This window comes from Psittacula echo, assembly GCF_963264785.1.
Source record: "Psittacula echo genome assembly, chromosome: 3".
Classification (NCBI taxonomy): domain Eukaryota; kingdom Metazoa; phylum Chordata; class Aves; order Psittaciformes; family Psittacidae; genus Psittacula; species Psittacula echo.
The window spans coordinates 117,576,665-117,603,181 of NC_137736.1; the positions used below are offsets into that span (position 1 = coordinate 117,576,665).

The following is a 26,517-nucleotide window of genomic DNA, read 5'->3' on the forward strand; positions in this document are numbered from 1 at the left end:
CAGGATATAGAATCACAGAATGGTTTGGGTTGGAAGGGACCTTACAGATCACATAGTTCCAGCCCCCTGCCATGGGCAGGGACACCTGCTTTTGTTTTGGTGATTTATAGTCTACAGTGTAAAGACTAAGACTATAAATCACAAAAATAACAGGTGGTATCAAAAGCATGCATAATAACTAAAATTATAGTTAAACTTTTTCCCTAACTGGTGTATGTTGGCAGAGCAGCATTTCATGCACTAAATTATCAAAGCAATTTCAGTAATGTCTTTCTTCTACCTTCAGACCACTTTTCTTTGAGCTGCTTAAAACATCTATAGTATTTACACTAATAAATTTAAACAAAGCTGCTTGCTGAGATGCTAAGAGCAATATTTTTATCTGATACTGGAGAATTTAGAGGGCACATGTATTCATGTATATATATGTATAAAGAAAAAAAATAAAGTTAGGCTATAGGGAGAAAAAACGTGACATATTTTGAGTCATGGAAAAAACAACATAATTTCCCTCATAATTTAGAACTGAGTTTCTTACACAACAGCTTTTTAAAATTACTCAACTGGGTAATTGTTTATGTAATTCTAGTTCCCTTAATTTTGTAACAACCTTTTTCATCAATATAGAACTGTAAGGGAGCAAAGTATCATACAAAGGAGCAGTGTTCTGAAAAGATGCTGGTAATTTTATTTGCTTTCCAATCGTGGGTGCTGGTATTGACTTGCAGCACCACTGCAGAGTGCAGCAGGGTAGGTGATGTTTTGCCTGAACTTGAACTCTGAAGAGGAGATACGATGAAAAAGCTGAAAACAGTCTGTTGGGGATTTGGGAATTTCTGGAGTTCAGGCAGGGAAGGAATGATTTACAAGGAAAAGTTATACACAGAGAAATGGGGCCAAACAGTTGAATAGTATTTCCTGGAGAAATGTTGCCTCCAGGCATCGGGGAGTGTTGATGGTGCAGGGAATGTTTCTTTCTGATCCCAGTGAACTGTCTTCCCTTGAAATCAACTGACATTTACACAGATAAGAGACTTAAAGCAGTTTAATATAAACGTTAGTATGTTATGTGCTAGGCTGGTCAATGCGTAGCTGATTATCTCAGGTGGATTTAGCTTCTTTTTTCACAAGTTCAAATCTTTTGTTATTCTGAACAAAAATGATTTTTTTTCCCTTTTATGCTTCTACATTCCAAAATATAATTACATTATCTGCTGTGTTCATTTGGAGACTAAGAAACAAATTGCACAATCTGTTTCAATGTGGTACTTGTGCTTTTGGGGACAAACAAATTTGGACCTTACGTTTTGCTATTAGGTATCTCATTTAAAAGGGTAGGCTTCAGGGTCTGAGCTTTCTATAAGTGGGAAGCAAACATTCTACAGTAATGTAAAATGATAGTTAAATGTCTGTGTTCACTTGCTGTTTTCAAATAGCTTGTTTTACAGATACAGACAATAGCTTCTTATCCTTCTAGGAGGCAGCAGAGGAATCAAACCTAAGCAAATGTTTCCTTTTAATAGGCTTTTGAATTGATTTTTCAGCTTCTTGTGTTGGGAATGTGATTAGATTTCATGTACTAGAATTCCTTTCCAAAATGTGAAGCGCAGAGGTTAATCTGAGGAACCTTTTTTTTATTTTATCTTTTTTCTTCCAACTTTCTGTGATTTCGCACATTTCTTTCAGGCCTTATGTTATCAGAACTAGGAAGTCCCATCCATTCCAGGTTGTTCATATGGTATTTATGCTGGTTTTCCACTTTCATTCTGAAACGTCAAGTGCTGTAGTAATGTTGTATTGAAAACATTCCATGTATTTCTAGTGAGTAACTCCCAACTTGTTAAAAAATACATGAGAAGCACCTGGACCTGGGCAAGTCTTGTTTGACTCCCAGCCTCATTGTCCTCAGCATACTGTCTGCATCTCCTGTCTCTTTAGTGCAGGACTTTGCTCCTTCCTGAAGTTTGTCTGTAGGTGGTTGGGTGCTCCTACAGTCCAGGACACATGAGAATATCTTTTAAAAATGGTGAGAAGATCAGTTGTTTGGAAAAAGTGTATTTCAGTATTAAATTCAGAGTTCTCTTAAAGATGGTGCCTTTATAGTACAGAAGTGAAGGCAGAAAACCCAGTCATAACGGGGCTACACAGCACAGTGCTGGCAGTGGCAGAGGTGCTGCAATATCTGAATTAAGTCTTGTTTAATTACCCTGTATTTATACTGAAATGCTGTATAATCAGATAGTAATTATGTCTCACAGATTGAATCGCATTTATCTTTCCATTGCATTCCAGTGTTCTTTGTGTGTAAGAAAGCTGAAAACTAATGTAAATGTAGGGTTACTCTGTTCCATAAATGCTGATGCTTATCAATAGATAGTAAAAAACCTTAAAATAGATAAATGAAAATTTAAATTACTTGTTTAGTAAAAATAGTTTTCCTAGCTATTGGCCTCATTCCAAGCCAAGGAACTGAATTAAGGGCTTCGGACCAAGCCTTCGCTTGAGTTTTTCATAGATCCTGAGGCATAAGATGAGTGAATAAATCTAGGAGCTGTAGCAGTTTCCTAAGGAGGAATGGGAAAAGGTGAATCTTTATTTTAGACAAGAGGAAGATTTTCATTGTTATGAAGTGCATGTGAGGTGGTATGTCAGAAAGAAAAATATCTAACAGCTACTGTAAGTACAGGTGTGGAAGTGGACAAGTGCAAATGGCAAAATGCTGTTGATCTGAATTAATTTATCTGAAGCTTCTCCTGAAACTATCAGTGGTTTAGCTTTGTAAACCAACACACTCTGTTAGGACTGAAGTTCTGTGATGAGCAATGTTTATTGTGATACAGTAGCAGAGCACACAATGATATATACAGTTGGCTCACATCTCAATTAGGATTTCTTTTTTTACACTCAAGATTTTGCTATGGGCTAAGACAGAAAACATTTTACACAGGTGCAAGGATTTATTAATCATGTCTAGTTAATATTTTATGAGTGTAATTAAAATACAGTGCAGTTGTTATTAGTCTTGTTCTAATGATACTAACAGCATAGTCCAAATGAATTATTATAGAAAAGCTGTACACAATGTAAAATTGCCCTAAACAGTGTAGGGTTACTCAGTACATAACTTGAGTGTTTGATAGATGATTAACATATATTGCAGTCACAGAACTAAGCTAGAACAAGTTAGGCAGAAGTCGATTTGATGGCTAGAGAATTGCTGCCACAGTTAAAACAAGGTAAAAGTAAGTTAGGCTAACACAAGTCAAGAGACTCTGCACTGTTATGTACGTGCAAAACCTGTGGACTTTTTCTGGTCATAGCAAAATCATATTTAATGCCTTACATGTTTAATTATATTTAAAAATATTTAACTGCATGCAAAACCGTTGAAAATATTTACTTTAAATGTGTCAGAGATTTTAAAGGCTAAATACTTCTGTTTATTCACAACACAATTCTCTACCATCTTTTTGTACCAACAGAATCTTCTCTTTGCTTGCATGAGAAACCTTCCCCTTGTCATTTCCTGCGTTGTAATATGAGAATATGGGAGAACATTTTACAATATTCAATTGGGATACTATATATTCATAGAGGAACTGAGCATTACATTCCACTGTTGGAAACCAGTTAGTTTTGATGCTTCATTGGTGTTAAATCTCTGTTTTGTTTTAGGTTTTTTCATTTGTTTTTTTTTTATCATGTGGACAGTTATTTCTGGTTTTCCTACTTTACATCCATAGCATCTTTCTTCTTTGAAGTAGCAATGCTAGTGTGTATGTTTTTGTCTAGTGGAGATGTAAAACATGGTACTTATACTGTCTTCATTGTACCTTATCTGCTCTTTAGGGGATGGCCACTGAGCTGGTGATGCATATACATACTGGGAAAATTAGATGTTCCTTTGTTGCCAATGTGCCAATGTTCTTGCCACCTACTTACTTGTCCAAATGCTGTCAAGAGTTATACTAATTGTTATGTACTTTGGAGTTCTAGAGAACTGGTGCCATTTAGCACATGTGACTCATTACAACTACTCTAGTTTTGCCTGATGTTCTTACAGTGCAGTTAATCCACCCTCCCCCTTTTGCTAGTTGAATGGTTCAGGCTCTTAGAGACAAAGGGAGACTCTAAGGTCATTTACAGATAATCTCTATATTGAAATATTTAGACATGGGATAAAAGCCATGATTCCAACATGTTCAATTCACTCAGTTTATTTTATAAGTATACAAAAATCAGGTTAGAGAAAACATGCTGCCATTAAACCTTCATTAACACTATAATGTCACACTGAAAAAGGCAAATGCTTATAGTACTGAGTTAATGCCAAGTTCTTCTTCTGCTCTTCAGTTTAGACTTTATGAAGCAGACCTTTATTTAGTCTGTCTTACTTTGTGTTCAGTATTACCATTAAATTACTCCTGCTTTTCTACCTTGTCCATGCAGTGCCCCTTTCCAGACATTCTTTCCTATATGGGGGAAAAAAAGCCCTGAGGTAGATAGCACTTGTATGTGAGCAGTTCCATTATACAGGTAAATGACAAAATAATCTTCCAGAACATGAAAGCAATTTTAACATCACAGAACAGCAGTGGTAGGAAGGCACTGAATGAGACTGTCAGCCCTGGTCCTCTGCTGAGATCAGATCCAGTGAAAGCAGGCTGCTCTGGGCCCTGTCCAGGTAGCTTTTATAAATACCTCCAAGAAAAGAGATGGCACAGCCCCATGAGTGACCTGTGCTGGTGTTTGACCTCCCTGACAGTGAAGATGTTTTTTATCATGTTCAAAAAGAAGTTCTTGTATTTCAGCTTCTGTCTGCTGTCTTTTGTCTGGGCATTACATGTAACTGTGAAGGCTCTTACTCGGTATTCTTTACTTTTACATTTATAAGAGCAAGTAGTGACAGGACAAGGGGAAATGGCTTTAAACTCGAATACGGTAGATTTAGGTTAGATATTAGGAAGAAATTCTTCACATGAGGATGGTGAAGTTATTTAAAGCTAGTGTGAGCAGAAAACACCTGAGTGTGATGGCGGGATCTGTCGGTATAGATAACTTACTGAAGTTGAAAATGGGGTGTGTGATTTTAGTTTTTTCCTGAAACAAGTGGTGGGAAAATGAAAAATGTGGTAAAATGTATGTGGGGTTATATTTTAAACAAGTCCAGCAACTAGAAAATGAACATTTACCAAAATACTCTCAAATAAAAGTTAGGAATAATGATTTTTGTCTTGCTAGTGGTGTTGTCCAGCCTTTTTTCTGTTGCTTAAATACATTTACATAGAATGGATGATACCAAACATTCATAGGCAATAAGTTTTTTGCATGATGCTGGTAGTGTGAATACTGAAAAATTGAAACAATTTCTATCTGGAAAAGTTGTCATTATTTAAAAAATGTCAAGCATATTCAGTATGTAGCATGCAGGTTTGTGTTCAAGTCTGGTCTTGAATTGTGTTACCCTCTACAATTCCTTAGTTTTTCTGTGAAGCTTTGAAATCAAGAAATCATGAAATCAAGGTTGCCTGTACAGTCTTAATTCTTTGTGTTGTCTAAAGAGCATATTACATTCTATATATAGAAATATATACATTTATAATGGCATGCCTATTCTTTATGCCTACATACTCATCTGGTTGCCAGAAATTTGTGAAAAGCATTTATATTAAACTTTTAAAGTAAGATCTCCCACTCTCATAAAGAGACCATTTGGGCAGTGGAATCAACAGTGCTAATTCTTCCGTATTATGCTTTTCAAGACCAGGGCCTTAAAAGTGCATCTGTACAATAAGGATGCAGAACACAGTCCTTCCTTTATTTTGGACTCCTGCAGTTTAGTCTCTTCATCTGTCCCTGGTGCAGCTAACACAAGTAGCTGTGTCTTCTACTACAGTATTTCACATTTATCAAAATATGTTTTACTGAATGGGATGGATACTTTAACCCAAATCAAAATCACAAAAGTCTTTTGGAGTAAGATGCAATATTCTTTCATTTTAAGAAGTGGCTTATGAACCAAAATAAATAGGTTTGTCAAGCTTTAGTTTTACTTGTCCAGTTTTGTCTGGCTTTTAGTCATTGAATTTTTGAAACCCTGTCTTCCACAAAATCTAGCTGCATTTCTACATTTCTTATAGTAATCACATCAGTTTTCAAATTGTTCCTATCATCTGTTTTTCCTTCTGATCTGCATGCTAATAAACTCTGTTGTTCCAGTCTTCACCACCTCTGCTTTAGCATTCAAGTTTCAACTTCATTAATGCTGAATGAGATGTTAAAGTGCCTTTATGTACCTATTCACTTCTTGGCAGCATATAATTCAATTCTGTAGAATTGGGAAAATATAACTTAAAATTTTATCTCCATAAGCAGTCCAGATCTAAAAATTTCAAATATTAAAAGCACTTACATTTGTGGAAGTTTAAGTGCTTATGGGTTTTTCCTAATGTTTTTCTATTGCTGTCTTAGAGTATTCCAAAACCCTAAGGATTTATTTTTGTTCTTCTAGTGTCAGTCTGCGTCTGTCATTCAGACACTTGTCTTGAACTATCCTTGTGTTAATACATTTAAGTCACTTTAAATTTCAGTTCATCTATAGGAAGCAATTTATGATTTGATGAGGTGCTTAAGTGGTATTTAGCTGTGACTGTATGAAAACAGTCTGATGTTCAGATTTGCACAGCTGATACTTTTATGCCAATAAGATCTATTTCATTAGCTTGTCTTATGCAGCTGTAGGTGATCGGGCTGTGAGGAAAGCAGTCTGCTTATTTAGATACCATAATGTAGAGATACAATACTGGGGAGATTTCATATTGACTATTTTTGAGGTTGTGAGTTTGAAAATCTGGCCACAGCAAATCTGTAGGATGAAATCATGTTGCACTGATACCAGTCTCTGCAGTTCAGTATATGTGTGGGCCAACTGTGAAGCAATTATTTTAGTCCGATTTCTTCAAAAGTCCCGTGCTTTTCTTTTTTTGTTAGCAGAACTGAGTGAGATCAGCCATAAATAGTCCAGACTGAACAAGAATGTGGTGAGGTAACATGAAACTAGTTAAAATTTAGAGTATTTAATATCCAGTACCGTAAAGCATTTATGTAATTCTAGAACATCCATAGAATGTAACATGCATATACAATTATGAAGGGCTGTGGCCTTTAAATTTATTTGCATTATTTTTATTGCCAAGGATGGAGCATTCACAGCTTCCTTGAGCAACCCATTCCAGTTGAGCAACCCATTCCAGTGCCTCACCACCCTCTCAGTAAAGAATTTCTTCCTTAGATCCAATCTAAACTTCCCCTGTTTAAGTTTGAACCCGTTACCCCTTGTCCTGTCACTACAGTTCCTGATGAAGAGTCCCTCCCCAGCATCCTTGTAGGCCCCCTTCAGATACTGGAAGGCTGCTATGAGGTCTCCATGCAGCCTTCTCTTCTCCAGGCTGAACAGCCCCAACTTTCTCAGCCTGTCTTCATACGGGAGGTGCTCCAGTCCCCTGATCATCCTCGTGGCCCTCCTCTGGACTTGCTCCAAACTTCTATGTCCTGGGACACCAGGGCTGTACTCAGTGTTCCAAGAGGGGTCTCGTGAGAGCAGAGTAGAGGAACAGAGGAGCTAGATGATCTTAAGGTCCTCCCTAACTAACCACTCTATAGTTATAGAACCATATCTATTCTGTGACATAGGTGAGCATGGGTATTTAATAAAAAGTCATAAAGCTTTCAGAATTTCTGAATATGTACCTGTCAAGAAAACAGATTGTATCTCATTCCTTATGTGCAGAAAGCAGATCTCTATTGGACATTTGTGATAGTGTTATGTATATTAGCACTTGTGCCTAAGCAAACTTCTTTTAGGATAATTATTAAACTAAATAATTACTTGAGTTGAAATTCAGTTTAGTCAACGAAGGAACAGAAAAGGCAGGATAAGTCTCAATTTAGGGAATTTAGTGATCTCAAAGTGATTACTGAATATTTCATTAAATTTTAGAAGAAAATCAAGCAACTTCCTTGGGCTTTGCATTGGTAACAGTTATTCTTTTCTGTCTTTGACATGGTAGAAGCTTGAATAATGGCCAGAACATCCAAGTTCTACCATACTGGTTTTACCTAGAGCTACTGTGCCACCACTTCTGATGTACGAAGTGTGCTTATTTGGATAGTGTGTGATTGTCACAATACTGTGGCTGCTGCATCACACATTGCATAGTTAAGACATAACTAAGCAGAGCTGTGATGTTGATTACAGCTTGTCAAGCATTTCAGGCAGCTCTATCCTGAACTAAAGTAGGTATTTTCTAAAAGTATGGGTCTCCAACACCAGCACTAAATTTCAGAATTTTCTGTTTTATACCATTTTAAACTCTAATATTACACAGGAAAATATTTTTATGAAATTGATTTTTGTTTTCTTGAATGGAGAAAAGAAATTGTTTTGGGTCCTTTTCAACATCATTTCTGGAAGATTTCATTTTTAGTGTACGATTTCATGGGCAGTTGAACAATAATGTAGAGTAGGGCATGTTTTTATTTCTGACACTATCATACAAGTCTAGCAAAATATAAAACCACTTAGCATTGAAGTAGGCAGCTAGTTTTATCCTTATGTGTAACTATTGCATCTTATATTTAGCTTTTTGTTTGATTATAAATTGTGAGGGCAGGGACTTTTATATAGTAAGTATAAAACAGCTTGTAAAAACTAGTGGGATTCTGTATCAATTTTATTTTATGATAGGATAAAAATAAAATTACCTCTTCCTTGCAGTCTTGCCATCCTTCTCTATTGATGTCTATTTACAAGAAGTCTGTGCTGAATTCAAAAGTGAGATTCTCATTCATCTGAAGGCATGAGAAATTTTCTGGAAGGAAAGAAAGCTGTATGAAATAAAATTGATAGTGCTTTTATCTGGCATTCAGCACAGTGAACTCCTGCCATAGTGATATTATAGATGTCCAAATGTTAATCATCACAGTGTCTTAACCGTATTGCATTCATTATCACTGATATTCTCTTTCTTTTAGAATCATTATTTTCTCTTCTCTTTCACCTCCTTATATCTCCCTTTTTTTTAACTGCAGCTAATTAAGAGCTTCATTAAGAAAAGCATTAGTGTGGCAATCAGCTGGTACACTTGTTTTCAACTACTCACACTGATGCAGCTCTGTAACTGACGCTCAGTATATTGAACTGAGAGTGACAAGTCTGCCAGTCATTAAAGTGTTGTCTAGATCAAAAACTGAATTATGATTTTCATTACCAACATTGAGAAAATATCAGCAGAAAACCATTTAAGCTGCATGGAAGCCAGTTTACAGCAAAAGAACAAATGAGTCCATTGCTTAGGTGGGTGACCCCTCTGTTTTAGAGCACTAAATAAGGAAGTCTACTTTTTCAAGCTGTCTTGTTAAAGCAAACATACATTGCTGGTGTTTCTGTTTATTTATATTTCTTTGCATGGGTGAAAATGAAGCCTGAAGAATTTACTTGGTAAAGTCACAGGAATTTCAGATGTAAGAATTCTGCCTAGGGCATCTTTATGCTATCTCAGTGTTGCACTGCTGAATTGATCTGTGTTCCCTTACAAAGGAACACAGTATTCCCTTACAAGCTTGGGTTAAGGAAAAGGAAGCCCAGCTTTCATACTTCTCCCTCCTTGGGATTTATCACAAATTATTCTCTCTTTCTTACAAAGTTGTGTCTGTATCTTTAGTGGCATCCTGTCAGCCTGGAGTGACATGAGTGTTTAATCAAATGATCTTACCTGTGGCTCTGGCTTCAAAGAAAGATGGGATAGCCAATGAATTCCTTAATTTTTCTCTTTGCAGACAGGACATTTAATTAGCCAGTAGAGACATGCAGGCTAATTAGTAAGTTGGAAGATGCTGAACATTGTCCTCTCCTGCTGAGAAGCTAGCTCAGTAAAGGTAAAGGTTCTAGTTAAGGAGTAGTTCAACTTAGGGCAAAAGTGAGTACAAAAATATTCATCACCACCAGCTGAGCAGTATTTGCTCAAATAAAGTCCCCTGAATAATTGACAATGAAGTCTATCAAGTTCTTAGTGGGGAGACTCATATGATGTTACTTAATATAATTTTGGGAGTCATGCAGATACAATTCTCAGTTGTTTTCAGATACATGCTATTAAATAAGACCTATGAAGCGTGCTATTAAGCGTTCCCTCGAATGAATATAACTGGGGAGCAAAGAAATTTTATGAGGAAAGGAAAATGAAAGTTATTGTCAAAACATTGAAAGTATTTGTTTCCCTTCAGGAAAGAATGTAAAATATGAAGCAAAATGCTAAGAGATGCTGTTACCAGTCTTTGCAACTTACATACAGAAGCCATTTCTCCTTCAGAGTATTGCTTTCTAACTGAAACCACAAAACAATACAAAAAGAAAATCATAACCCAAAAACAGTGTATGGAATTTAATTTCTCTTGGATATGCTGTCCTAACAATAAGTTTGTAGAAGAAAATGGTCTAACTAGTAAAACTAACTGATTGGGATAATGTTTCATGCAGTGAAACGCACATGTTTTAATGTCTTAGTCACAAATGCGGCATGTGGAAAGGTTTGACCTCTGAGCAAGAAGGAAATGACTCGGCTAAAGATACCTGGGTACATCTTATGTTTACAAATTATTGGCATTTTGGTTTAATTTTCTAGTGCTAATTATTTTTCCTGCCTATAAGTAGACCAATACAATACTCAACTGTGGCTCTAGTAGAGGCAAACTGTGGTCGAGTGAATTCCCTGCTATGGATTCTTTCCATGCAGAGAGTTCAACAGAGAATTGACACACACTTCCTTAGGTTACTTGTGTGTGGCACTCTGGTTATCACTCAACTGGCAAGGGGCATTTAGGTAAGTTTTTACTCAAATTTAAGAGTGGCAGGGATTAGAAGTGATTGCATTCCTTTAGTAGCACTACTTGGTGGAGAGCAAACTCTGCTTTCCAGGGAAGGTATGGGATGTGCAGTCAGCATCTCTGATTGACTGCGGTCTTGTGAGAGCTCATATGAATATGAGTGAAAACCGTTCTTACCCACCTGTATTGCTTGGTTAGTGTGAGAGAACATTTACAATTTGAAAAGCAAAATAACCATATTTAATATATACTGAGTGAAAAAAAAATTGGAAATAGATTGGAAGTCTCTTAAAATGAGCCCCAGCAAGACATCTGCTGCCTAGGGTGTGTTGCAACTGGCAGGAGGTCCTGAATGCACACTTCTAATTAGAAAAGCCCTTTATTTTCAAAATAGTTTCCTAATTTATAGATGGGGAAAAACATTTTCCCTCATGCATAGATACATTGTTCTGCGGAGAGCCAAATGTGCAAAGTTTTTCTTTCAAGATGCTAGAAATGATATGGAGATTGCAAGTAAGCCTTTTGAAGATTGCAAAGGATAAAGGTAGTGAAAGCAACATTCCTTGAAAATATTTGAGAGCTTTTTCTCTGTGTGTTGAAAACAATTAGCAATAAAGAAAATACTTAGGGCCATCAAAGGATAACTTTTCTGCCAGTGTGTATGCTGGCATCCTACTGCTTTTTTCTTTTAGATTAAAGTGATACATTGCTTTGCTTGAAGTTGTTTCTTAAAAAGTTACTTCATAGCTGGAATTAGTCACTCCAGGCATTTTCTTTGCTAGTGCTTCACGTAGCATAAAAGCTAAAATGCAAATGATGGCTTAGTGTTATTTATGATTAGTGGTTTGATAACCTGATCCTTACAATTACAGAATTATAGAATCCCAGGTTAGAAAGAGCCTTAAGGATTATCTGGTCCAACCTTTCTAGGCAAAACATGACCTGGACTAGATGGCCCAGCACATTATCCAGCCAAATCTTAACAATGTCCAATGTTGGGGAATGCCCCGCTTCCTGGGGAAATTATTCCAATGGCTGATTGTCTCATTGTGAAAAATCCTCCTCTTCTGTCCAACCATAATCTCCCTGGGAGTACCTTGTGCCCATGACCACTTTTGTTTTCCATGTGACTCCTTGTATAAAAAGACTGTCTTTCTTGTAGTCACCCTTTAAATACTGGAACATGGTGATAAGTTCTCCCCTGAGCCGCCTTTTCTCTAGTCTGAACAGGCCCATGTCTCTCAGCCTTTCCTCACACACAGCTTCCCAACCCTTAAATCATCCCTGTGGCTTTTCTCTGGACCCTCTTCAGCCTGTCCACATCCTTTCTGTGTATCAGAGTCCAAAAGCTGAACACATTACTCCACGTGACAAGTGCTGAGCAGAGTGGGATAGGCTTTCAAACAACAGGCTTTCAAATGTCTGTCTTGTTTGATAAAAGAATAGAAAGGAATTGCTGGGTAATAACAGCTTGTGGTGTCTTCTGACTGCCATTAGTCAAAGTTAGCAATTTTTAAACTTTTATTCTGTTTTGTTTCCTCTACCTTTACCATGTATAATGGGCAGCAAAGTTATACAGATGGACCCGTATGAGAATTAAGTCATTTGTGACTTCATTGTAATGACTTCACCAGCCTGCTGCAGAGTTAGGACTTTAAAGATCACTTGTCATAATAAAGGTACACAGTCTTAAAATATCAGAGCAAAATTAAGAAATCATGTGTACCGTATTAAATAAATCACAGTGTTACATTTTCACATTTCTATTTGATTTTCTTTTTATGTGGTTTTCCTTTCCCTGCCTTGTTGAAATACTGCAACTCACTCTGAAGAGGAAGATGCTTATAAATGGCTGAATGATCTGCTCATGTGGATATACTAACTAAATTCATGCCATAAGTGTAAGGATTGGATAAGACCTTGTCATTTACTCTTCTTCCTTATTATAGGACTTTCTTTACACTATATTCTCAAGTGCTTTGTCTCATTGAAAAAGAATCACTTACCATGAGAGTGTATGATATCTTGTGATAACAAAAGGAAGGGATAAAATCTGAGCAATCCTTAGTACAGAAAGAGTTCTTAGTTTCATTTGTAATAGATCCTTCAAGGTCTTTGTGATAGGGTATCATAGATATCCTATCTCATTGAGATCAAGTCTGAAGGAGCAATCATCTTCAATGTGTGCCTAATCTGTCCATATTCAGTGCAATTCAGTACATGTTCTTGTGCTCCACTTTCTTGCTTTTCATCCAGTAACTGAAATTAAGTACTGTTTTTATGATTAACTATAATCAACATTCTATATTTTATGCAAATTACATAAAATATATTCTACTTATTTACATTACTTATTTTAGTAAATATTTTAATAATGAAGTATAATTAACCAATAAACATTCTGGGTGATTCAGTCTATGGGGTACACACCAAACTTTCATTTACACAGATATGGAGTATTACCACTGAGGTATTGATACTTGTTGGTGGGGCTGAGCAGAATTTTGACCTCCTGTGTTTTCTGACCATGTTAACAGTCCTCCATAGTGCTCTGCAGTGTTCAGCCATGCCTAACCTATAAAATACGATTTTCTCTGACATGCTGTTTACATTCAAGATTGATCTAACCATCAGTTTTTGTTTATTCCCAAAAGCAAGTCAATACTGATCTACCTTACCATAAGCCACTTAAATCCACTTCTATGATTTTTCATCCTTTTTCTTTACTTATGTTGGAAAATCCTCTTAGTCCATCCTGATACAGTTTTATATTACCCTTCTCCTGTGAGTATTGTCTTAATTCCTTCTTCTTGTTTCTTTCATGACTTTTCTTTAAAGGAAAAGTACTGAGGGAAAACTCTTCCCCATCTGATCTAGGAAGCGCAGTATCACCTTTTCTACTCGACAAAACTTGTGGCAGTTTTGTGCTCTTAAAAATTCACTTCTTTTCTAAATTGATTCTTATACTGACAATGGGTAGATCAATATTCTGACTCCATGGTTATAATAGCATCCTTAAATCAATATTCACAAGATCTTGGCAAGGAATTAACTGCTCCTTCGATTTAAGTTGAGAGTAAAGCAGTGCTCCAACGTCCAAACCAGTGTGAAGGGAACAAACCCAGTGCAAGATCTTTCCTATACATAAACCATGAAGTTAATTTTTGTTTGACCATAGACAGCAAATGTACATAATTTCACTGGACGAGGCTGTCCAAGGTTGTTGTGAATGCTCCATCCCTGGCAGTGTTCAAGGCCAGGTTGGACAGGGCTTTGAGCAGCCTGGTCTAGTGGCAGGTGTCCATGCCCATGGTGGGGGTTGAACATAAGGTTGATCATAACATCCTTTCCAACCCAAACCATTCTATGATTTCCACAAGAATATTCCACTAAATTTTAATTAGTAATTTTTATCGAAGTATGGAGATGGTATTATGTACTGTGAAGATGTTTTTGTTGGCTTTATTAGTTGATCTAATGATGATGGCTAATTTTGGGCTTACCAGAAGTAAAATAAATATTAGCAATGATGTGACAATGAAATTTACTTACTGCTATTAGAAAATGACAAGTGTTCACTGTCATGTGAAAACGACATATTATTTGAGAGGTCCATTTGTTAGAAGAGAACGATGGATATATAATTGCTGGCAATCAAAATAGTTTTATGTAAAATCAATAAATCTGATTATTTTCTGTGGGATTACTGGATTAAAAATGATTCATAAAGACACATGTAAATCTAGTATTTTTTACTAAATATGACAGTAAGCCCCAGCCTGCAGCGAACACACCTCTCCCTGACCTGATTCTGGGAGAGGTCGGTGCTTCTGACACATGGTGCTCCTGAATTTCCCTGTTCTGAGCTGCAGGCATCTATGCACTTGGTAGTTGAGTTTCTGTACATGATGAACTTTACTTTGCAAGGTGAAATGCCAACAAATTAAGATTAAAAACATCTGGAGATGACTGCAATTTTTGATGGATTTGGACTGCAGGCCATAATTCAGTGCTTAACCTCCCTAAGGTTGGCAGCGCAGGGAGCTGAACCTCAATTAGCTTCTGCACGTGGCTCTCTCCGGGAAGCCAAGGCACTTGGCAGCTTGTTTTTTCAATATCATCAATCAACACAGCAGGCTTTAACTAACTTGTGCCTGTGACACCAGCTGTTGCAAACATTACTTTGAAAATGGATTGGTCATCCACTGCAGTGGGATTCTTATCTCTTTATGGGCAATATTTTTTAATTCACTTTTGATACATTGCAGTAAATTCACAAGTTATTTATTAGCATGTCAGTAGTATAATAGAACAAGCCATATGCAATAAGTACTGATCATAACAAAGCCCTCTGCCTTTTTACAGCCCCAAATAAGGAGACCAATTCAGATACTTCAATACAACCCCAAGCATTTGCTTTTTATGAAAAGCTTTTAAGATTGTGTGAAATCAGAGTGTGGCTTCCTATCTGGAAGGGGCTAAAATTTCACTGGGGACTAAAGTATTTGGTTTGTAGGGTGCTTAGCACTGCTATTATTTGCATAATATGGTACATCATCTGAAATAAGCAAGAATTAATATATTTTTAAGCCATTTTACTTCAGAAATAACCCCTCCTGTGAATTATCACTTTTAAAATACTAATTTTAATCCAGCTTTGAATTGTGATTAATGATCAATGATTTAAATTAATTTGGACTTAAATAGGATGTTGGCTCACTTTCAACACTGTCACTTTGTGCTATAGGGACACTTTTGTGAGACATTAGTATTGTAGTGAGCGCATTATCACTTTCTAGCCTTAAAGGACATCATTCATGTCATCTTAAGTGATCATTTCATGTTTTTATCAGTTATAGGGAACTTTTACTTTTCCCTACTAGCTGTTGGATTTTTACCAGCCTTCAGGCTGACTCATTAACCACTATTCTTTTGTCTAGTGAGTTTTTTACCCATCTGGTTTCCCTCCATCCAGATACAAGAATATTGTGGCAGGCAATGTTAAAGACCTTTATAAAGTTAAGGTAAATGACATCTGTTGCTCTCCCCTCTTCCATAAATCAAGTCATTGTACCGGTATCCATCAATCAGTCATTGGTCAAGTATGATTTATCATACAGAAATTCATTTTCTGTTCCCAGACACTCTTTCTCAAAAACGTGCTCCAAGATTATTTGCTCTATGATTTTTTTTCAAGGGCAAAAGTGAATCTGACTTGGCTGTATTTCCCTGGGTTATACTTTTGGCCTTTCTTGACACTTACTTTCCCCCAGTCACCAGGGATCTCCGCCAGTCTCCATGACCTTTCAAAGACAGTATAGAGTTGTGTGAGAAGGACATTGGCCAGTTCTCTTAGAATCATAGATTAGTTAGAGTTGGAAAGGACCTTAAGATCTAGTTTCAACCCCCCTGCCATGGGCAGGGACACCTCACACTAGACCATGTCTTCCAAGGCTCTGTCCAACCTGGCCTTGAACACTGCTGGGGATGGAGCATTTATGACTTTTTTGGGCAACCGCTTCCGGTGCCTCACCACCCTTACAGTAAAGAACTTCTTCCTTACATCTAACCTGAACTTCCCCTGTTTAAGTTTAAACCCATTCCCCCTTGTCTTTAATGCTTTTGGATACAACCCATCATGTCCTGTATACCTTTATGGTTGAATTCTCTCAAGTAATCCCTGATTCAGTCCTCATCATAGAATCATAGAATAGTTAGGGTTGGAAAGGACCTTAAGATCATCAAGTTCCAACCCCCCTGCCATGGGCAGGGACACCTCACACTAAACCATGTCACCCAAGGCCTCATCCAACCTGGCCTTGAACACCACCAAGGATGGAGCATTCACAACCTCCCTGGCCAACCCATTCCAGTGCCTCACCACCCTCTCAGTAAAGAATTTCTTCCTTAGATCCAATCTAAACTTCCCCTGTTTAAGTTTGAACCCATTACCCCTTGTCCTGTCACTACAGTCCCTGATGAAGAGTCCCTCCCCAGCATCCTCTGATGCTGTAGTTCTTGTTAAACATTTTCACTGATCACAGGGGCTGGGAGAATAACTGAGGCAAAGGCAACCCTGTTGTTTCCTCACTTTAGGTAGTAATCAAAGGTATATAATGAATCTTTTATTTTCAAGGATGAGGGCAAGACAAACTTCTTTATATAAAATTATTTTGACTTATTGTTGCCTGGGTCTTGCTTTTGCTATGAGGCAACACATTAATCATGGATCACTGCCTATTTTCCTGTGACACAGCTTGATATATGTAACACATCCAAGAGAAAGGCTGGGGAGTCTGGTGTGATGATGGTGAGTGGAGGGAAATAGGACTTTCTAGCAGCATTGGAAGCAGCATGGCCAGCTCTTCAAGACTTAGCCACTGCTCTCTACTCTTCACCTCTGCTCCCTGCAGCAAAACCAGTAAACATTAGATTTTGCTTGCACTGTTGGGAGCCCTTTAGCTGTCTCAGAATTGTAATTCATTTTAAGAGACTGAGAACAAGAGGACAGAAGTTCAATTTCAGACTCATTTCTGGTGGGTCCGTAGAAATAGGTGGCTGAAGGAAAGTGATTGGTAATGGGAATGGTGTCAGTACTGTCAAGGTGTAGGATCATCCGTTTGGAACTCAGTATTAGTGAATTTGGCTGCATGCTTTATATTTGTTTGTTGAATCTAGCTGCATCTAGCAATTATTTACATTATTTCACTGAAGTATGTCTGAAGAGGTTTGTATGATAAAGTAGCAGTAGCAAAGTGCAAACATATTTACTGTAGAGACAAATAAATACATTTCAGGTGTAACAGCCTAACCAAATGTCATTTCTGAGCCCATGGATTGTAGTTAATTAAATGGTGAAAGACATTTGCATATAATCCAGCATGTGCTGTGCCAGACACCTTGTGCTTGCTGGTTTTATGAAGATCGCTTGGTGTTGCAGCTCATGCCTGCAGCATGAAGAGGTTCCTTAGTGTTTCGCTGCCTGCTTTGCATTGTATGTTGCCATCCAAAAGGGATGTTACTTCCGTTAAATTGCTGTTTATTCTGATGCCATTCTTTATGTATCTTTCTGCATAAGGAATAAAAAGAATGTAACTATAAAACCTTTTGTAAACAGCTTTGAAATCTGATGCAAAGCACTGTAAAAAGTGAATTTACTTACATATATTTAAAAACCTGATATGGAGGGTTCTAGGGAAGGGATGGATCTGCCCTTTCCTTGCACAGGTCATTACGGCTCTGCTGTGTGTTGAGCCAGTGACCTGGATTACTTCTCATTGTAAAGGGTAAAGATGTTTCAGATAAAGAAACCATCTTCTGTGTGAGTGTAGTCTTCCCTAGTAACATTGGACAAAGCAGTCGTGGCAGCGTGAGGACAAATGATGTGAAGTACTTTCTATCTCTGCATAGTGTATGCTGCAGGAAGATAATGATAAAAGAGTTTTTCATTCCAAAGGGAATAAAGCCAAGCCATATGGTGTGTGTGGTTGTCTTGTGGGCAAGCTGTATCTCTTTATCTCTCACCTGTGAAAGTAGAACTTGTCACCTCATAGTATAAATGCAGTTTATCTTCTGCTTTGTTCCTTTTTCTCCTTAGTTTTGGTTTGGAGATTGAGCTGTATTTAAAAGCATGCTTTTTCAGAAATTCAGTTAAGAAAAGGGGTTTTTTAACAGTTTTAAATCTGCAGCCATCTCTTATACTTCAGAAGAACACATTCAACATGTTCATTAGCTGAGGGTTTTACCAGACATTGCAAATATGCTTCTGCTGCACTTTTAAGTTACTTATGGACTGTGCATTCCTGTGCAAGTATCAAGCACGCTTGCCAGTCAGTCTGGTCTGAATGCTCATCCTGTATTTTTTAAGCATTCACAGTGCCTGAATTTATGACTTCAATGAAATTGTGGCTGCAAAAGTTACAGAGGTAGGTACTTTGTGACTTTTATTAACTTTGGCATAATTCCTTTCTCATTTTATTCAGCTTTGTCCTAGTTAATGCATAAACGTGTGGCATTTCCAGTCTTTAAATGTCATATTCATGCAGTGGAAGAAATTCTTTGCTTGGTATTGAGTAGGTTCCGTCGTAACAGTGGGATATAAGACTTATCTTACCTATTTTTGAGTGTTGGGTGTTCCTAAGGTTTCCTGAAGGACACCTCTTTCTCTACCCAAGCTTCCTTTGGTCACAAGATGCCTATGATGTATCTGTAGAATCACAAAGTGTTAATAAGCTATAGTCAAGACAAGTATATAGGGCACACCACTTGTAGCTGGAAAAATAGTGAATGATAAAACCTTTTAAACAGCCTGAACCACTAGATGATGTGTTTGTCATTGTCTTGTTTTTCATGAGGATGTTGAATCTGAAGCCACCATTGTTATTCTTGTGTTTCAGGTGCTGTAGCGGTTTTGATCCCTCGCCTAGACCTGGTGATTTCTTTTGTTGGAGCTGTCAGCAGCAGCACTCTGGCACTGATTCTGCCACCTCTGGTTGAAATCCTCACTTTCTACAAGGAAAACTTAAGTTTATGGACGGTATTTAAAGACATTTTTATAGCTGTCATTGGAGTTGTTGGATTTTTAACAGGGACATATGTGACAGTTGAAGAAATCATTTATCCTGCATCCACAGTTCTAGCTAATGCAACAGAGAGCATCGCTGCAGATATAAATGTTACAAACATGGCGGCTGGTTTGCAGTAATAACCAAGCACTGTGAACTTTATTCCTTAACAAGAAATCCTAGATGGATGGCAGACCTATGTATGAGACAAATTCCAATGGATTTTAAATGAATTTTTGAAAAATAGCATGCAGCCTTTTTTTACTCTGTTGCTTGTTGTTTCCTTCATTCCTTCCCATCTGCTACCTGAATTAACTCCTTTGTTCTCAGCCTCTGCTCATGTAGTGAAAAACTGAATTGATGTCAGGATTTAAAGTATATACATGAAAATAGGAAGGAAACGTGATTTTAGGTTATTTGCAAGAAAAGAAAGATTCTTTTAATAAAGAAGTCAGGATTCCTTCTTTGTCAGAAAAGATGGAAATCAGCCCATTCATCGTATCCAGGCAGCAAGTCTAGGCATTACTGCTTTCACTCCAGCTCTGTTGTAAGGATTGGAGTGGGAGCTTGGTATTGCATAGACCTTCTCTTGCTGCCTCTGATGGTGAATTGCACCCCAGTGAACCAGAGGCACTGCAGTTGTAAAAAAGAGCAGCTATGTTTTTCATTGCCATTCTAGGGACTTAAATGTTTACTGTGGAGAAGTTTTTAGGTAGTTGCAGTTGCCTGGGTCTGGTTCCTGGGAGTCATTATGTCTGGAATCAGTGTACTGTGCAGAATGACCGTGACTCTTGTTCAGTCTTTTGACATTGGCTCCAAGGGGGGGTTTTCAAGCAATTGGAAGGACCAAGCCATCTGTGGCTAGTGTAGCAGGCTACTGCTATTGGTGGGTTACATGACAGTAAGCATAAAGTCATTTTTTTCATGCTGACCATCTTAATGTCCAAGCTGAAGAATGAACAAGACTGTAAGGTAAGGTTTAGAGGTAAAGGATGGATCTTTTATTAGGCTAAAAGCTAGCTAGTTAGGAGTGTTCTTGCCACCTTATGTGATCTGTTACTGTATGTTCCTGTACCATGGGATGTTCAGCATGCCCAGACCCCTGCTCCAGGGAAATGGCAACTGTGATGCTCAGTAGAGCCACGAAGGTCTGGCTGTCCAGAGCAGCTTAAAGATCCACAATGTTAATTTCTGCGTGAGAAAGGAAAATATGAGACAATACTTTCTAGAATGGAGCTTTTGCCATACTTTCTTACATATAAGGTATGAGTTATTTGTGAAAGAGCTTATGATTCCACAGCACTGTGAGCTAGGGAGGCACCAGGGATGTCTGTTTTGAAGCCCTTACTTCAAGCACGCCACGTGCCTGCAGGTTATCTGAAGTGACTCAGGACTTACTTTCAACTACTGGTGCTCTGTGGAGAAGTACAGTTATAAGACCTAGGGTATACGTGTGAAAATACAATATTTTTTAGAAAGTGATTATATATCCCTTTGGATTTTGAATGAAAAGTTGCAGGATGTTGTTTCTCAGAGCAATATTACTTTCACGATGCAAAAACATTCAGCGCCACAAATGATAAGCAGTTTATTTTTGTACATTAGATAACTGCTGTCCTGACCATTTTTTACACCATTTCTTGAGCCTTGATTTCAGCTATACGAATGCATGAAATACTGTGTGGATTATTTTATCTGTTACTAGAAGTCTGTAGACTGCCTTTCTATAGACTGCCTATCCATATTTCTATTGGAACATATAGTCATTATTTTTGCATTCTTACATTCTGCCTTAAATAGGATCTAACATGGCCATTACTGATTTGTGCTTCCTTTGTCTGTTTTGGAAGGACAAAAAGAACAAGTTGATGAGCCAGTAACTGAGTTGAAATGAGATTTGTTCACCAAGTCTGCAATGCCAAGTTCTCAACTGGAATCCTGACTTTTCAGGGTTCATGTTTGGGTTTTGGGCTTATACTTCATAGATGACTTCAACTCAAATGATAAAGCTATATTTCTGGTCTTGTTTTCTAAAAACACTATATTTTGTACTATAACAGAACTGTATTTATCATACTTATTCCTGTTATAAAGAAATTTCTTTTTTTAAGGAATATTTTTAATGCTAACATTCCCCCCAAGAAATATGGTATGCCAAAACCTTTCTACTGTATTCTTACAAATTAAGAAAGAAATATGTGTTACATTTTCCCTGCCTTCAGTATACTCCTCAGAAATACTGAACCACATTACAGTGCTAGAGTAATATACTGCTTTATACATCTATATATTTTCCCTTCAGAATGTTTCCCCAGTTATCTACCATGTGGTGACTGTATTTCAGCACTTTCATCTCCATTTTGATGAGGGTATTTCTGACAAAGATTTGTTTTAACATGTAGTTCAAACTGCCTTTGTTTGTTCAAGCAAATAGATACAGTAATGCTCTTATTTTCATTGTAGCATGGACAAAGTTAAATACTTGGCAGGCACTTTAAAGGGGTGAGTCTCTGCAGATATGATGCTACAGAATAAACTTTTCATATGAAAGTACCACAGAGGAGCAAACACAGGTAGCTAGAGAAGCTAAAGGTAGCCTCAGCTTTTCATCTTAAAGTTTTTTTAGTCTTTAAACTGTTTTAAAAGACATTGAATCTAAGTGTTTCCATCTGTTTCATAATGAATCTGTTGTTTACCTAAACCATACATTACATGCTGATCATAGAATGTATTTCTGTGCATATTTTACTTGACGTTTAAATACTTCTACATGGAACATTTTTAGTAGGTCTGGTAAGATTAAAATGCAGGTCATTTTTTCTTGTTACTTTTGCATCTTTCCACCCATGTATGTTTGGAGAATAAAGGACTGTCATGTCCGTTCATACCATCTGCTCTGCATCGATTGTGTCCTACTGAGCAGCTCTGAGAAGGTGTTTCTGCCAGGATGCAGACCTTGACCACTCAGAGTTAGGTGGTGATTTTTGGCCAGTGCAAGTGACAGGGTACTATTAATGAAGCTTTGCTGAACTGGGTATGTACAGCCTAAATAGGCAGCCTTGGTACCTAGGTGAATGCAGCATATCATTCTGTAAGTCAGGCAACTTGTTGAGAAGCTTGCTAGGTTTGAGGAATCCAGTCTTTGCCATCAAACTGTGGATAACCTGGCTCAAATACAAACCCTTACACATCTTACTGCTGTGTCTGACCAGGGTGCAGCCTGTCAAGGAGCAGATCTTCAAACCAGTGCATTGCCGCTGACTGACCAGGTATGAAGTAGTGTGTCTGTGCAGTGGGTCAGTGTTGTCATGTCTAGCAATGTTGTATCTTTTGAATCTTTAAAATGTTTATTAATATATTTTGCACAACGTCAATTTTCTCCTGCAGTGTAGGACTTCTGTTACTTTAACACTCATACAGTGCATTTGCATGGCCTGCTCTTTCAGACAGAAAGAGTCAGGAATCAGAGTATCTTGCTTTGGATGAGATTAAAATGTCATGTAGTAAAAAACTACTAAGTCTGAATAATAAGAGAGTTCCTGTGAAACATTGCCAAAGATTTAAAAGATGAAATTCTGACAGAAACCTCTTCTGTATAATAAGAGTGTTCATTCAGCTTTTAAAGTACTGTAATATAAATTGCAAGTTAAGACGCAGGGAGTGAAACTGAGAGATTTAATAGGTATGGTTTACATGAATATATATATATAAGATGGAAATGTACTTCAGCACAAGCTAAATTAAACTGAAAAATGTATGTGATTGGCTTATGTTCCTGACAAGGAACAGACAGCTATTATATTTATATACTGTACATATTTTACAATATAATATTGTTAACAGTTTTAATGTAATTTAATCATTAGCTGCACTATAAGTAACTGGATCATTTTCTTGTCTGTAACTGTTGATACTCAAATATTGGGCAAGTAAGAGGGGGGTTTGCCTAATGTTCTGTAACTTAAATCTTCTGTATCAATAAAGATTACAGTAATATTACCCTGCTAACTCACTGTTATCCTGCCTGTCACTGCTACTACATCACTAGAAGAAATAGCTGTCTTAATGCAGAATCCACCTTTGAAATTATCCAAGGAATGGCAAGTGAGTGCCTTGAGGCGGTCAGACAAGATCAAGAGCTGTCTTTTCATTGATAATGAATCTCATTTCAGTGTCGCATAGGCACTCCTGAAAAATCCCACCTCCACCCCAAGGTTTTTCATGAGGGCACAGGTAAAGTCAGGCTTCTGCATCTTTTTAGAGGTGCTTTAGTAAGTGAGTTAATGTCTAAATGTGTGACGGGAGCCGCAGGCTGAGGGCCCCTGTGGAACAAGTGGGAAGTGTATTTTGGGATTGCACATGACTTGTATAGGCATTTAGAGCAGGAGTCTAAGGTGGGAAGGGAAAGGATCAAAGTGTTTTGGGAAAAATGGAGTTCTATGATTGCATTAATGTAGACATAAAAGGGGCCAGTTAAATCATGTGTGAGCCGGGGATGATCAGTAGAGGTGTCTCTCTGTCCATGTCCCATGCCTGACCAGTGCAGTCTGTCCTGTTTTCTGACTGAACTCCATTTATAACTGTTTTCTTCAGTGTCAGCAGCTGGAGACTGAATGTCTAAAACCAGAAGCTGGAGAGTTTGATATTGTGTCTCTCTATATATGTACATGTGTGTATATGTGCATATATGTGTATATTTATATTTTTTCCACTAACAGCCTTTCATCCTGATCAGCTGGAGAACGGAAATGGATCAGGCCATTGGTGCTGTTTGTGAGAGCACTGTGATTCCAGTGTGTGTTCATCTTTGTTGCTGGCCATGTGCATTTGTTTCTGTGTAGTGCATGTATGTGTACACATACATATGTGTGCTTACTGGGAATTTGTATTGTGGGTTGGATTGCTCAGGTTTGGCCTTTCTCTGATTTTGCAGTCGCAAGTGCCCAGCACACCTTTTCTTTAGACAACAACTTCCTTAGTGTTTTTTAAACAGCTCAATAGTTCTTTAAATTTGTGGATGTGGAATTTTGTGAAGTGCTTTTCATGGCTTCTGTAGATAATTTATGCTGGGCAATCTTTGACCCCTAGCCTTGATGGATTGATTTGAGAGTGAACTCAAAACTACTGAAGCAAGTGAAGTCTTTTCGGTTCTGTTCTAACATATGCACTCAGAAACAAAGTTTTATTTTGGATGCAGTCCCATCTGTATCTGCCCGGACCCACATAGGGAGAATTGATTCTGTATCTTAGTTTTCAGCAGCTTTCCCAAATGGTATTGTAAACACCGCAGAACTCAACTGTATCTTTGATGTATCTATTCCTCTAAATGTTGAGATAAAAATGCCATTGGAAAGTTCGGGGTTTTTTCCTTTTTTTGGACGACTGTCATACCCAAAGCTATTGCTTTGCAGAGCTGAATATTTTTTGTTGTTGTTGTTTTCAGCTGCCAGCCTTGAGAAACCAAAGCCCAGTGCTCTATTTTTCATGCTTCATCATGGTTAATAAAATCCCTGGCAGTGTCCAAGGCCAGGTTGGACAGAGCTTTAAGCAACCTGGTCTAATAGAGGTCCCTGCTCAACGCATCTGCCTCCTGACTGATGGTTTTGTCTCAGGTTTCTTTATTAATTGGAGGATTCAGGATTTGCCACCTTTATTTAGCCCAGCTGTTATCAGAATTTATAACCAGCCCATACCAGTTGCAGCAAGCAAGTAGCAGCCTTCTAATTCAAAGAGTTCAAAAGCTCAGCTTTGGACATTCATCCCCCAACACGTACTAACGCCTACTTATCTGCTGCCTCTCTGCATTCACAATTTAAGCTATTTTTGCCTTCAACACAGGCACTAAATGTCCTGCCAAGTCCTACAAAGTTGCTCAAGGCACTGGGTAGAAAATCTCATCTCCTATCATGGCCTGGAATAACCTGAGACTCTAGTAGAAAGTTTGGCTTAGAGGGCCTGAAGCTCTTCATTAGAGGACTTCATGAAAGAAGGTGCCCTGGGGTCTGATTCTCCAGTTACCAAAGTCAAAGACTTGGCCAGAGTGGGCTGTGGCTCTCATGTGGAAAACCCACCACTTGGGCTGGGGAGGTTGGAGGAGAACAAGAACAACATGGGCCATGTCTCAGCTGAAATGCAGCTGCAGAAGCTGAGATGAAGATCCAGGCTGGAAGCTGGAAAGCCTTTCTGGATGCAGTCCAAGTGCATCAGGACATCCTCCCATGGAGATCGTACTGATCTGCTGTTGAGAAAATCCCACAGCAACAAGCAGTGACCCCAGCTCCTTCTCTAAGACCTTTACAGGCTCTTTCTGGACTCCCCACCTTCCTCATCTATTTTTTGCAGCCTCAGACTACTGCTGTGTCTTTCTTCATTCACTAAAATCTGCATCAGACAGTCAAGCTCTTGTTCTTCCTGAGACTTCCCCCCCTGTTCAGCTTACAGCTTCTGTTTCCATCAGCTTCCACCAGCTGAGCTGATGATCTTTCCTCTTTAAAAATGCATTCATTTTACTTCTGTTACATGCCTCGCCAGTTCCTGTTTACAGCTTCTGTGATTTTGTCCTGTAAATGTTGGCATTTTCTTGTTTTGGAGGCAATGCTGCAGTTTGTCAGGAGCTTGTCAGACATTTTAATAATGGTCCTGGGCCTCTCCATTGGAGATGTTTTATTCATAGTATGGAGCTTTTTTCCTTTATTATACTCAAAGTGCTACATTTCTTAGTTAAAATACAGCAGGACAACCCTTTTTCTGTGTCCTGAATTATAACACTTCTAATTTTTGATACAGAACAGGGCAGTGAATCCTGGGACTGCTGGAGGCCGGACTGGCATCGTGATTTTCCAACCGCAGTCATTGTTCAACTTAAAGAGAAATGATCCCTTACAGGCATTACAATGCCAATAAAATTTATTATTTCAAGTGCAGTGTATTTCTTCTGGGGCTTAGACAGATGAAATGTGCCGTTTGTCCTGCAGTGAGGTGAACTACCCAATGGCAGGAAGCAAGACTGGCTTGCATGGACTCTTCTCCTTCAAACTATGTAGCTTCTGTTTTCGCAGTGGTTGTTCAC

General features: G+C 38.0%; 1 protein-coding gene across 1 annotated transcript in view; it reads left to right on the forward strand.

Moving 5' to 3' along the window:
• SLC36A4 (solute carrier family 36 member 4) overlaps window positions 1–19,588 on the forward strand; it is a gene marked incomplete at both ends in the record, with an annotated part of 61,001 nt that extends 41,413 nt beyond the window's left edge. The window contains one exon of the mRNA XM_080613575.1: window positions 19,281–19,588. Coding sequence (XP_080469701.1) covers window positions 19,281–19,588 — 308 coding nt within the window. The remainder of the gene's footprint in view (window positions 1–19,280) is intronic.
• Window positions 19,589–26,517: the final 6,929 nt, after the last annotated feature.